Here is a 14602-nt window from a genome sequence, read left to right as displayed (position 1 = left end):
ATTTCTGAATGTTCCCCCATTGTCCTCTTATCGGCATCAATCTTCTGATAATTTGGTCTGTTGTCACACACTCTGCATTAAGGAGTTGGAGCAGGAACTGGATCATTCGGGAGGGGTGATAGAAAAGTAGTTACACTCAAGGTGCAGGACACAGGAGACTAGGTGACAGTCAGGAACGGGAAAGGGGTTAGACAACCAGAGTGCCCTGAGGTCATACCCCTCAACAACAGGTATACTGTCGTATACACTTTGGATACTGTTGGTGGGGGGTATGACCTAGCAGAGGGGGACTGGAGGGGAACTAATGTCCTTGCAGGAAGTTTTATTCGTGTTGAATGGGGGGGGGGGTTAAACCAGAGATGTAGGGGGATGGGAACAAGAGTGCCAGAACAGAGAGTGGAGAGGTTGTGGAGACAGATTTTGTTAAGATCTCAGACAAAGATTCAAAAGATTGGGCATGGTGCAGTTAATGTTCTGACCTGCATATATTTCAAAGCAACAAGTATTTTAAGAAGGGCAGACAAACTCAGGCCGTGGTTCAATACATGGAATTATAATATTGTAGCCATTTGTGAGACTTGGTTGCAGGAAGGGCAGAACTCGTAGCTCAATATTCCAGGGTGCCATATCTTAGATGTGACAGAGTGGGAGGGGTGGCATTACTAGTCAGGTAAAAAGTCACGACAGTGTTCTGTCAAGATAGACTGGAGAGCTCCACTAGTAAGGCTTTATAGGTGGATCTAAGGAATAGACTATCCAACAAGTCCACAGGATTCAAAAGAACAAACTTGTGGAAAAATTACAGACCAAAACTGTACACAATACTCCAAATTGGGCCTCACCAAGATCTTATACAATTATAATATAACATCCCAACTCTTGCACTCAATAAATTCAACAATGAAGGCCAATATGCCAAAAGCTTTCTTTATGACCCTATCTACCTGTGACGTCATTTCCAACAAATTATGGACTGTATTCTCAAATCCTTCCATTCTACTGCACTCCTTGGTGACCCACCTCTCACTGTAAAACCTAGCCTGGTTTGTCCTCCCAAAGTGCAACACATCACACTTGTCTGCATTAAATTCCATCTGCTATTTTTCAGCCCATTTCTCCAGCTTGTCCAGATCCCACTGCAAGCTTTGATAGTCTTCCTTGCTGTCCACTACACCCCCAATCTTGGTGTCATTCCTGATCCAGATAACCACATTATCATCCAGATCATTTACATAGATGACAAATAACAACAGACTAAACACCACTATTCACAGGCCTCCAGTCAGAGATGCAACCATCTACAAGCACTCTCTGGCATCTCTTGTAAAGCCAATGTCTAATCCAATTTACTATCTTATCTTGAATGCCAAGCGACTGAACCTTCTTCACCATATGGGACCTTGCCAAAAGCCTTGCTAAGGTTCATGTAGGCAACATCCACTGCATTGCCTTCATCAATTTTCCTGGTAACTTCCTCAAAATGCTCTATAAGATTAGTTAGACATGACCTGCCTCTCACAAAGCCATGTTGACTATCCCTAATCAGTTCTTGTCCATCCAAATACTCATATATCTGGTCCCTTAGAATACCTTCCAATAACTTTTCCACAACTGATGTCAGGCTCACAGGCCTATAATTTCCTGGGCTATTCTTAGAGCCTTTCTTAAAGAAGGAACAACATTAGCTATCATCCAATCCTCCAGCACTTCACCTGTGGCTAACGACGTTTTAAATACCTCTGATAGGGCCCCTGCAATTTCTGCAAAAGCCTCCCACAGGGTCCATGGGAATTCCTTGTCGGGCCCTGGGGATTTGCCTCATGACAGCAAACACCTCCTCCTCCGTTATCTGTATACGGTCAATGATCTCGCTTCACTGCTGCATTGCCTCACATCTATAGATTCTGTCTGTCTCCCAAGTAAATACAGATGCAAAAAATCCATTTAAGATCTCCCCCATCTCTATTGACTCCACACATAGATTACCACTCTGAATTTCCAGAGGATCAATGTGTCCCTTACTATCCTTTTCTTCTTAATATATCTATAGAAGTCCTTGGGATTCTTCTTCACTTTCTCTGCTACAGAAACCTCTTCTTTACTTTTAGCCTTCCTGATTTCCTTAAGTGTTGTCTTGCATTTCTTATTCACCTCAAGTACCTCATTCGGTGCAGCCTGCCTATACCTGCTATGCACCTCCTTTTCTTTTCTTAACCAGGGCCTCAATTCTTTCAAAAATCAATGCCCCATAAAGCTGTTATCCTTTCCTTTTATTCTGATAGGAACATACCAACTCTGCACTCTCAAAATTTCATTTTTGAAGGCCTCCCACTTACCAAGTACACCTTTGTCAGAAAACAACCTACCCAAATCCACACTTGCCAGATCCTTTCTGATACTATCAAAATTGGCCCTTTTCCAATTTAGAATCTCAACTCAAGGACCATACCTATCCTTTTCCATAATTACCTTGAAGTTAATGGTATTATGATTACTAGATACAAAATGTTCTCCGACACAAACTTCTGTCACTTGCTTTGTATCATTCCCTAATATGAGATTTAGTATCACACTCTTTCTAGTTGGGACTTATATGAACTAATTAAGGAAACATTCCTGAATGCATTTGATAAGCTCTTTCCCATCCAGCCCTTTTACAGTATGGGAGTCCCAGTCAATATATGGTAAGTTAAAATCATCTACTATCATATCCTTATGTTTCTTGCAACAGTCTGTGATCTCTCTACTATTTTGCTCCTCTAAATTCCACAGACTGTTGGGTGGCCTACAATATAATCCCATTCACGTGGTCACACCTTTTTTATTCCTCATTTCTAGCCATAAAGCCTCACTAGTCAAGTGCTCCAGTTTGTTCTGACTTAGCACTGCTGTGACATTTTCCCTGATTAGTAATGCCATCCCTCCCCCTTTAATCCCTCCTACTCTATCATGGTCAAAACAACAGAACCCTAGAACATTAAGCCGCTAGTCCTGCAAACAAGTCTCACTAATGGTTATAATGTCATAATTCCACATGCTGATCCATGCCCTAAGCCCATCCACCTTTCCTACAATACTCCTTTCATTGAAATATACCCAGCTCAGATCATTAGTCCCACCACGCTCAATCTTTTGATTCATAACTTTCTATGTAGGCTTAACATCTTTCTCCACAACCACTCTACCATATGTTCTGGCACTCCAATTCCTGTCCCTGCAACTCTAGTTTAACCCCCCCCCCACCCCCATTCAGCATTAGCAAAACTTCCCACAAGGATATTAGTCCCCCTCCAGTTCAGGTGCAAACCTTCCCTTCTGTATGGGTCCATCCTTCCCTGGAAGAGTACCCAATGATCCAAAAATTTGAAGCTCTCCCTCCTGCATCAACTCCTGTCTCTGGCCTCACTAGCATGTGGCATAGTTGGCAATCCTGAGATCACAATCTTGGGGGTCCTGACCTTTAATTTAGCACCTAATTCCCTGGACTAACATGGACCATGACCTCTGGCTGCTCACCCTCCCACTTAAGAATGCTGTGTACTCAATCCAAGGCGTCCCTTATGCTGGCACCCGTGAGGCAACATACCTTCTGGGAATCACATTCTCATCCACAGAACCTCCTTTCTGTTTCCCTAAACAACAAATCCCCTATCACTACAGCTGGACTCTTCTCCACCTCCCCGCCCCCCCCTTCCTTCTAAGCCATTGTGCCAGGCTCAGTGCCAGAGAACTGACCACTGTGGCTTTCGTCTGCTAGGTCATCCCGCCCAACTGCATCCAAAGTGGTTAAATTGTAGTTGCAAGGAACAGCCACAGGGATATTCTTCACAGGCTGCCTATCCCCTTTCACCCTCCTGCACCTTGAGTGTAACTACCTTCTTGTATGTCCTGTCTATCAACATCTCACTATCCTACATTATCTGGCGTTCATCCAGTTCCAGCTCCAATGCCTTAATAGAGCCTGTTAGAAGCTGTAGCTTAATGCAGTTCTTGCAGTGTCAAGGACACTGGAAGTCTCCCTGCCTTCCCACATCCCACAAGAGGGGTATTCTACCAATCTGTCTGGCATTCCCACTGCTCTAAATGTGAAATAAGAAATAAATAATAAATAACAAAAAAAAATCTACCTTGGCCTATGCCTCTTCTCGCTGAAGCCTTGATAAGCTAAAGCCTCAACTTCCCACTCTAACACTGGCCCACTCACACAATGGTCACTCACTTCTTTTGAACTCTCTCTCCCTCGACACAATCTGATAATTCTTCAGGAGTGTGGCACACAAAATGTGCTGACTGACCCTGCTCACTTCCTTTAAACTCTCTCTCTCTCTCTCTCTCTCTCTCTCTATGCAACAATGACTTCTCAGGACTGTGGCCCACATAAATGTGCCGATTACCCCCGTTCACTTCTTTTAAACACTCTTTCCTTCTACACAATCTGATGATTCCTCAGGACTATGGCATGCAAAATGTGCTGACTGCCACATTCACATCTTTTAAACTCTCTCCCTCTATGCAATTCGATGACTCCTCAGGACTGTGGCACACAAAAAAAATGTTCTCAAATCAACTTGGGTTCCAAGGGAAGTAGAGATAGTAACATAACAATCAGTTAAACAGTGAAAATTATATAGGAAAATACCTGTAACTCTTCACTTACGTTGTGGTAACGTTAATTAGCTGAAAGCCTATTTGCATTCAAATGCAATTCCTGGTCGCTCTGACGTATTAACACACATTACTTATTTATCTACAAATATTGACAAATCTTTATGTTCTATTATTACCAGATATTGTTTGAAGAAATGCTAACAAACATACAAAAATCTCAAAAGATTTTGCAAGTAAAACAACTAATATTATCCATTATTAGTTGAATAGTGCACAATATATGTTAGCATTCATTTCGAGAGCACGAGAATATAAAAGCAAAGACCTATAACGCATTGGTCAAACTACATTAAGAGTATTGTGAGTAGTTTTGCTGGACTTTCGAAGAACAAAGGGAACCTCCTTGAAGCCTACCTAACATTGAAAGGCATGATAGGATGGACATGAAGAAGTTGTTTCCAAAAATGGGGGAGTCTAGTACAGTACTTGGAATAGAAGGGCATCCCTTTACACCAGAGATGAGGAGGAATTTCTTTAGCCAGTGGGTGGTGAATCTGCGAAATGCATTGCCACAGATGGCTGTGGAGGCCAAGTCAATGGGTATATTTAAAGCAGAGGTTGATAGATTTTTGATTACTAAAGGCATCAAAGTTTACAGAGAGAAGACAAAAATATGAGGCTGGCGGGAAAATAAATGAGCCATGACTTGATGGGCCAAGTGGCCCAACTGCGTGTATATCTTATGATCTTATATACTTGGCGTGCACTCAACTGTTAAATGACCAGTGATTGTTATATTTCAAGCTCATATAAGAAAATCATTGCCACAAGTTTAGGTAAAATTAGCAGCAACCAACATCAATTAATAACCTCACCCAAAAGGATTGTTGAATGCAATGGCATAGACCACATTCCTATGTCCCTCAAGGGTGTGCAGTTCTTCTCCTGATAAGGTATCCCATACTTTACAGGTTCTATCATAGCTTCCTGTGATAAATCTAATCAGTACAAACCAAAAAGTTAATTTCATCAAAATGTAGTTTAAGTAAATGCAAGACAAATAATAGTCAGGACACATATATTATTCCCATATAGAAATATTACCACATGTTTTAATAAGAAGGTAAAGTTCTGGGCCCAGATATTTTTCTGCATCCCTCTACCCACACTCACTAATATTTAATCCAGACTCACAACTAAATTAAGATAAAAGTTTAATCAAGAAATTGAACTTTCATTAACTTCTGCAGCAAAAATAACACGCAAAAAGATTGTCTATCAAGATGGCACATATTGTGGATTTTTTGAATAAAGCTTTTAAGTTAATGAAGGAATCCAATTCCATTTGTAATTAAGTGCAAGTCAAAATATCTTGTTTTTTCATTAAAGCTGTCTATTAGTCCAGACTATTATTGTCTCAATTTAACCTTAATGTGAGCTAACAGATAACAGCATGCTGCAATCTGATAGTTCACAGATCTCTTTCAAATATTTGTTCTGGTTTCCTAATGTCCTCCACTTTCAAGAAATACACTAAGTATGAAGTTGAGCTATTTATTGTGAATATAGCACCTTTATAAATTTGGCAGGCAGTTTCTAAATGAAAAGTTCTAAAATAAAGCAAAAAATCAATACTGTCCTGTGTCAAGTTTGTATTCTTCTCATATAAAATTGTTTAAATTAATTATTACTCAGTTCAAAGTCAGTCAGTTCACTGAGAGTTTGATAAATTAAGTTTTGTATCTTGACCTTGAGTTTCAACTTGGAAAACTTTCATTTCTTTCTATTTATCTGCTTGTAACATAAACTTATAATCAAATCAATGTTACAAAATGGCAGTAACCTCCATTGGAGTCAGAATTTTGCGCATTTAGCCCCTATTCTAGATCTTGATCATATCATTACGGATGCCTTGTTATTAAATACTGGGTGTCCTTTCACAATATGTCTTTCAGGATGACATGATAAATGAAAATCCCATGGGATTCTAAAGGACTTCAAACACTTAGCCAATCTCTCATTGCTACATCGGAAGTTCCCACCCTCTTCAAAAGGGCAAAAATTATACCAGTGACCAAGAAGGACAGGGTGAGCTGCCCTAACAACTATCGTCCAATAGCACACACATCTGTGGTTATGAAGTGCTTAGAGATGTTGGTTATGGCTAGAATCAACTCCTGCCTCAGCAAGGAACTGGACCCACTGCAATTTGCCCATCACCACGATAGGTCTACAGAAGATGGGATCTCATTGGCTTTTCATGTGGCCTTGGATCACCTGGACAATACTAATACATATATCAGACCGCTGTTTATTGATTACAGCTTAGTGTTTAACACAATCATTCCTACAGTTCTAATTGAACAGTTCCAAAACCCGGGTCTGCGTACCTCCCTCTGCAACTGGATCCTCAACATCCCACCAGAAGACGACAGGCTGTGCAAATCAGAAATAACATCTTCAGCTCGCTGACAATCAACACTGGTGCACCTCAAGGATGTGTGCTTAGTCCACTGTTCTACACTCTCTACACCCATGACTGTGTGGCTAGGCACAGCTCAAATGCCATCTATAAATTTGCCGATAACACAACTGGCTGGCAGAATGTCAGATGGTGACAAGAAAGCATACAGGAGTGAGACATATCAGCTAGCTGAGTGATATCGCAGCAACAAACTTTGCACTCAACATTAGTAAGACCAAAAACTTGATCGTGGGCTTTGGAAAGGATAAGATGAGGGAACACACACCAGTCCTCATTGAGGGATCAGAAGTGGAAAAGATGAGCAATTTCAAGTTCCTGGCTGTCAACATCTCTGAGGATCTATCCTGTGCCCAACATATCAATGCAATTACAAAGAAGGCATGATGACAACCATATTTCATTAGGAGTTTGAAGAGATTTGGTATGTCACCAAAGACACTCACAAATTTCTACAGATGTCCGTGGAGAGCATTCACCGTCTGGTTACCGTCTGGCTACATCACCGTCTGGTGGTATTGGGTGGGGGGTGGGTGGCTACTGCACAGGACTGAAATAAACTGCAGAAAGTTGTAAACTCTGACAGCTCTACCATGGCACTAACATCCCAGTGCCAGGAAATCATTAAGCAGCGATGCCTCAAAAATGCAGCAACCATCATAAAGGACCCCCATCACCCAGGACATGCTCTCTTCTCATTTCTACCATTAGGGAAGAAGTACAGGAGCCTGACAGGAACAAATTCTTCCCCTCTGTCATCAGGTTTCTGAATGGACATTGAACCCATGAACACTACCTCACTATTTTATTTCTCTTTTTGCATGACTTATTTAATTTAACATATATATATTTACAGTTTTTATAATGTACTGCTACCACATAACGAAAAATTTCATGACATATGCCTGATTCTGATTCTGAAATGTAAACAGCTGTCGTTCAAATTACATTATCAATGTAATTGAACTGTTATCCATTGTTTGTTGAACTTTTCATTTAGAAACTGCCTGCCAGATCAAAGTGCAAGAACAAAAGCTGCCACTAAAATTAGTAAGGATCTACATTTCTTTCCTGCCAAGCACTTCTTTGCACCTTCTCTGCAAATACAGAAATTGATGTCATTCTCAGAAAATCACATTGTTTCATATTCAAAGGTATACTATTAATAGCGGGATCCTGAACAGCATTAATGTACAGCGGGATCTTGGGGTCCGTCCATAGCTTAATGTAAGTTGTATGGAATGCTTGCCTTCAGTGGGCAGGGCATGAGTATAAGAGTAAAGAAGTCATGTTGCATCTATACCAACCTTTGGTTAGGCTGCACTTGGGAGTATTGTGTGCATTTCCAGACCCAACATTACAGGAAGAATGTGGATGCTTTGGAAATGGTGCAGAAGTTTACCAGGATGCTGCTGGATTAGAGGGTATAAGAAGAGCTTTGACAAACTTGGATTGTTTTCTCTGGAGTATAAGAACCTAATAGAAGTTTATAAAATTATCAGTGGCAAAGATAGGATGGAAAGTCAGAATCTTTTTCTCAATATAAAAATGTAATGCGCTAGAGGACGCACATTTAAGGTGAGGGGGGAAAGGTTTAAAACAAATCTGCAAGGCTGCTAGGATTAATGGTGGAAGCAGATATAATAGTGGTGTTTAAGAGGCTAATAGATAGAAATATGAATATGCAGGGAATGGAAGGATATGCATCATATACAGGCAGAAGATGCTTAGTTTAATTCAGTGTTATGTCAGTGCAGACATTGTGGGTCAAAGGAGCTGTTCCAATGCTGTAATGTTCCATATCCTATTAATGTGTCAAACACAAGCATTAAAAGAAAGCAAGTGAGACAGTTACCTGGAGCCAGGCTTGTTGAAGGCAACATTTGTCAATGGTAGTATATGTGCCCGAAGTACCTATGATAACATAATCAGAAATATGACTTAGAATAGAATAGAACTTTACTGTTATTACTCAAGACAATGAGATTACAGTGGTACTCCAGTCCATGCAAAACTTATATTTACAATGCATGTGGTATGGCTTAATTAAAAAGAAAATCCCATATTTACATGCAACAAGTGATTTTGATAGTCCATAACACTCAAAGGCCATTGGCAAGCCAGGGTGCAGCATTATTCAGCAGCACAACAGCGCTCGGGAAGAAGCTGTATTTCAGTCTTACTATCTTGGTGAAGATGTTTCATATCTCCTACCAGATGACGAGAGATTGAATAAAGAGCATTTGGGATGGGATGAGATAGATCTTTAATGATGTTATCAGCCAAATGCATCGAGTTGTAGGTTGTCTCCAGATGCAGTAGTAAAGTCCCAGTGATGTGCTGAGCTGTCCAAACATCCATTGCAGTGCTTTCTCTTGCTGAAGCTAGACTGTCACACTGTCAACACCTACATTAGTATACAATCTATCGCACATTAATAGAAGTTGGCCAGCAATTTTTGGGGCATATTAGCTCTTAAAATTTAAGATTAAAATAAAATTTGTTACAACATTCAGTAATAATTAAGTTTCTTTAACCAAATAAGCTCTGAAAATTAGTTAACCACCATCATGAAGCTGGGATAATAAAACTCCCATCTTACTCATCTGGAGAAGAGGGCTGCTGATGTGAGAATGCTGTTCTTGGACTACAGTTCAGCATTCAACATCATAATTCTCTCCAGGCTCGACAAGAAGCTCAGAGACCTCGGCCTTCACCCTGCCTTGTGTAGCTGGATCCCAGCCTTCCTGTCGGATCGCCAGAAGGTGGTAAGAGTGGCTCCCTCACCTCTGCCCCTGACCCTCAACACAGGTGCCCCTCAGAACTGTGTAGTAAGCCCCCTCCTTTACTCTCTGTATACCCATGACCATCCACCCACCAACAACTCCAACCTGCTAATTAAATTTGCTGACAACACTACACTGACTGGCCTAATCTCAAATAATCATGAGGTGGCCTAATCTCAAATAATAATGAGGCAGCCTACAGAGGAGTAGTCATCACCCTGTCACAGTGGTGTCAAGAAAACAACCTCTCCCTCAATGTCACAAAAACAAAGGAGCTTGTTGTGGACTACAGGAAGGAGACAGGCTAACCCCTATTGACATCAATAGATCTGGGGTTGAGAGGGTGAACAGCTTTAAGTTCCTTGGCATAAACATCACCGAGGATCTCACAGGGTCGGTCTGTGCATACTGGGTGTGTGGTGAAAAAGGCACAACAGCACCTCTTTCACCTCAGACAGTTGAAGACTTTTGGTATGGGCCCCCAAATTCTAAGAACTTTCTTTAGGGGCACAATTGAGAGCATCCTGACTGGCTGCATCACTGCTTGGTATGGGAACTGTACCTCCCTCAATCACAGTATTCTACAGAGAGTGGTGTAGACAGCCCAGTGCATCTGTAGATGTGAATTTCCCACTATTCCAGACATTTACAGAGACAGGTGCGTAAAAAGGGCACGTGGCCAAGTGGTTAAGGCATTCGACTAGCGATCTGAAGGCCGTGAGTTCGAGCCTGTGTCTTTGAGCAGGGCACTTAATCACACATTGCTCTGCGACGACACTGGTGCCAAGCTGAATGGGTCCTAATGCCCTTCCCTTGGACAACATCAGTGTCGTGGAGAGGGGAGACTTGCAGCATGGGCAACTGCCGGTCTTCCATACAACCTTGACCAGGCCTGCGCCCTGGAGAGTGAAGACTTTCCAGGCGCAGATCCATGGTCTCACAAGACTAACGGATGCCTTTATTTATTATTACAGAGACAGGTGCGTAAAAAGGGCCCGAAGGTTCACTGGGGACCCAAGTCACCCCAGCCACAATCTATTCCAGCTGCTACCATCTGCAAAACGGTATCGCAGCATAAAAGCCAGGATCAACAAGCTCTGGGACAGCTTCTTCCACCAGGCCATCAGACTGATTAATTCATGCTGATGCAACTGTATTTCTATGCTATATTGACTATCCTGTTGTACATAATATTTATTACAAATTACTATAATTGCACATTGCACATTTAGACGGAGACGTAACGTGAAGATTTTTACTTCTCATGTATGTGAAGGATGTAAGTAATAAAGTGAATTCAATTCAATTCAGTTCCTGTTAATTGATCTCAATGTGAGATTGTGAGTTGTTTTCTGACTCTTAACTAATCCCTTGATCTGAAGTCTGAGTAAACTTTCTGTTGATGACCAGTCTTCCATGAACTATCAAAGTTGTAAACCAGCGAGTGGATTATTCGTTTTGCATCATGCTGAGCCACGAGAAGGGTTAATGTTTGCTCCAGATTTTAAAAAGCAAGATTTTTCTGCTTATATTTGTGTTATTTTGTTATCAAACAGTTTTAAAAATCATCTTGGAATTCATCAAATATATATATTTTAGAGACACCTAATATTCTATTATTCTAAAATTCTATTAGGTGTCCTAAATAGAAATCCCTTTAATATCAACATCAGTATTGCAGCTTACATAATATTATCTAGGATAATCTCAATCCTGTTACTGCTACCAATGAAAGCAAGTATTATCTACTTAGGAACAGAAGTGAGAAGGATGGGATTGCAGTAGTAAGTTTTGCAAAGTACTCCATCTGATTCCCCTCCAACTGATTTGCTGCTGGTGCTTCTGATTATTAAACCACTTTTCCAAAAAGAAAGCAGAACTGCATTAAAGTTGAATAATAAATGTATTTGATGTGCTATCATGGTTGAATAGCTGTTGAAGTGAAGGGGTTGTGAAACGTGTGCGTGTGTGTGTGTGTGTGTGTGTGGTTTCAGAATAGTGCTCAATATTCAAGAGTATGATATAGTTAATGACTATTTAGTTCATGACTAACTGACAGAAACTTTTGCTAAGTGAGTGGAAGTTTCTAGAGTAGTGCATTTTATGAGATACATAATTTTAAAATGCTTTGACAGACTTTAACCATATATGTTAAGTTTACTGAATTTCATGTAATGTCCAGATCCTCAGACCATGCTAGAAAATCTTCCACAATTTGGAACCAGACCAGAACCATGATACGAATAGAAAAAGTGACTAGTTTCTGATGTCAAACAAGATTACTCACTTGCATACCTGTCTTGATACACTCGTCCAATTAGCTTTTTCATTAATAATATCTCTACATTAAGGGAACAAGTATCAGCTGCTATTACAAGATGTCTCTACATTAGTGTCAACAACCCTAGAAATAACTTTGTTCTAAAGCTTAATTTAATTTGTGACTAACAGAATACTTTACTTACTGACATGTGGGAAATTTATCACCTTAAAAAGATAGAATTTGTGATCATCCTGTTGACCAAGTTTTTCCTGGAGCCTTTGTACCAGCTGCTTCACCTGCTCTGTGCGAGATGCTGTTATGAGGGGTTCAATCCTCTGGATTTCATCAACTACAGCATCTATGTTTGCTCTAGTTTAAATGTGAAACAAAAGAAAAATGTTAATTTCGAGAGTTTTCAAGTCAGAAGACACAGCAGAGTAGATAATAAAAGAGCAAATTAAAATATGAGGTTTATAAACAAAAAGAACTGCAATGGTAAAATAATCTACAAGGTCAAAGTTAAATCTTGAAATGTTAGCAAAGGATTATTTTCCCAGCAAAATCTCATGCATTCCATGCATACTATGCAACCTTAAATTTGGAGAATATATACGGAGCCTATAAAAAGCTTTCACCCACCTTGGAAGTTTTCATCTTTTATTGTTTTATAACATTGAATCACAGTGATTTAATCTGACTTCTTTTGACACTGCTCAGCAGAAAAAGACTTGTTTCTATCAAAGTGAAAACAGATCTCTACAGTGATATAAATTATTTAGAAATATAAAACACAAAATAATTGATTGTATAAATATTCACCCCCTTTAATATGACATACCATTGGTTTTAGAAGTCACATAATAGAGATCACCTGTGTGCAGTAAAGGGGTTTCAACTGATTGTAGTAAAAATGCACCTGTAGCTGGAAGGTCTAACTGCTGGTGAGTCAGTATCCTGGAAAAAACTACACTATAAAGACAAAAGAACACCCCAAACAACTCCACAAAAAGGTTATTGAAAAGCACAAGCAAGGAGATGGATACAAGTAAATTTCCAAGTTACTGAATATCCCTCGAGTTAATCATCAAGAAATGAAAAGAATATGACACAGCTGTAAATCTGCCTAGAGCAGGCCGTCCTCAAAATCTGAGCAACCGTGCAAGAAGGGGTCTATGACAACTCTGGAGGAGTTGCAAGCTTCAGTGGCCGAGATAGGAGTGACTGTGTCTACATCAACTATTGTCCGGGTGCTTCACCAGTTGCAGCTTTATGGGAGAGTGGCAAAGAGATAGCCACTGTTGGAAACAAAACTCATATGAAATCTTGGCTAGTTTGCCAGAAAGCATGTGGGAGGCTCTGAAGTCAGCTGGAAGAAGGTTCTATGGTCTGATGAAACCAAAATTGAGCTTTTTGGTCATCAGACTAAATGCTGTTTGGCATAAGCCCAAGCACCGCACACACCAACCCTACAGAGAAGCATGGCGATAATTGCACCATGCTTCACTGCAGCAGGCCCTGGAAAGCTTGTGAAGGTAGAGGGTAAAATGAATGCAGCAAAATTCAGGGAAAACCTGGAGGAAAACCTGTTGCAGCCTGCAAGAGAACTGTGACTTGGGAGATTTGTTTTCCAGCAAGACTATGACCAAACATAAGGCCAAAGCTACATAGGAATGACTTAAAAACAACAACGTTAATGTCCAGGTCTGGCCAAGTCAGAGTCTAGACCTCAATCCAATTGAAAACTTGTGGCTGGACTGAAAAAGGGCTGTTCACTCATGATCCCCATGCAATCTGACAGAGCTTGAGCAGTTTTGTGAAGAAGAATGGGGAAAAATTGCTGTGTCCAGATGTGCAAAGCTGATGGAGACCTATCCACACAGACTCAAGGCTGTAATTGCTGCCAAAGGTACATCTACTAAATACTGACTTGAAGGGGTGAATAATTATGCAATTACCTTCTGTTTAATAATTGTAATAAATTTAGACCAATTTGTAGAAATTTGTTTTCACTTTGACATAAAAGAGTCTTTTCTGTTGATCAGTGTCAAAAAAGCCAAATTAAATCCACTGTGATTCAATGTTGTAAAACAATAAAACATGAAAACTTCCAAGGGGGTTGAATATTTTTTATAGGCACTGTATATATAGGTATCTCCCGGGCATGCTTTCCATCCATGCCGGGTTGCGTGTCGAGCTCACAACTCGGCCTTGTAAAAAAAAACTGCGCTGTGAGAAGGACGTGGGGGACCACTCACGGAATCTTTCCTCCAAGACAACCACTTGAAAAAAGTGGTCGCCAAGGCTCTGGCAGAGTATAGCACACAAAAGCAATATATATACAAGTATATTCTTCATACCTGATCTCTGCAAATACATAAATCTGTATCATTTTTAATTTAAGGGCAAAGGCATGATGTAAATTATATAGAAGTGTGGCTAGACCATTCTAAGAGTACTGTGAAC

The 14602-nt window shown here is 40.4% G+C and overlaps 1 protein-coding gene across 1 annotated transcript in view; it reads right to left on the bottom strand.

The window, feature by feature from the left end:
• The window catches only part of daw1 (dynein assembly factor with WDR repeat domains 1), a 71198-nt gene that overhangs the window by 49780 nt on the left and 6816 nt on the right, over positions 1 to 14602 (bottom strand). The window contains exons 3-5 of the mRNA XM_063044841.1: positions 12364 to 12508; positions 8946 to 9004; positions 5484 to 5606 (exon numbers count right to left, since the gene is read on the bottom strand). Coding sequence (XP_062900911.1) covers positions 5484 to 5606; positions 8946 to 9004; positions 12364 to 12508 — 327 coding nt within the window. The remainder of the gene's footprint in view (positions 1 to 5483; positions 5607 to 8945; positions 9005 to 12363; positions 12509 to 14602) is intronic.

The sequence above is a fragment of the Mobula hypostoma genome, chromosome 4 (genome assembly GCF_963921235.1).
Source record: "Mobula hypostoma chromosome 4, sMobHyp1.1, whole genome shotgun sequence".
Lineage (NCBI taxonomy): Eukaryota > Metazoa > Chordata > Chondrichthyes > Myliobatiformes > Myliobatidae > Mobula > Mobula hypostoma.
The sequence above is the reverse complement of the archived record's forward strand: the minus strand, read 5'-3'. Positions and strand labels throughout refer to the sequence as shown.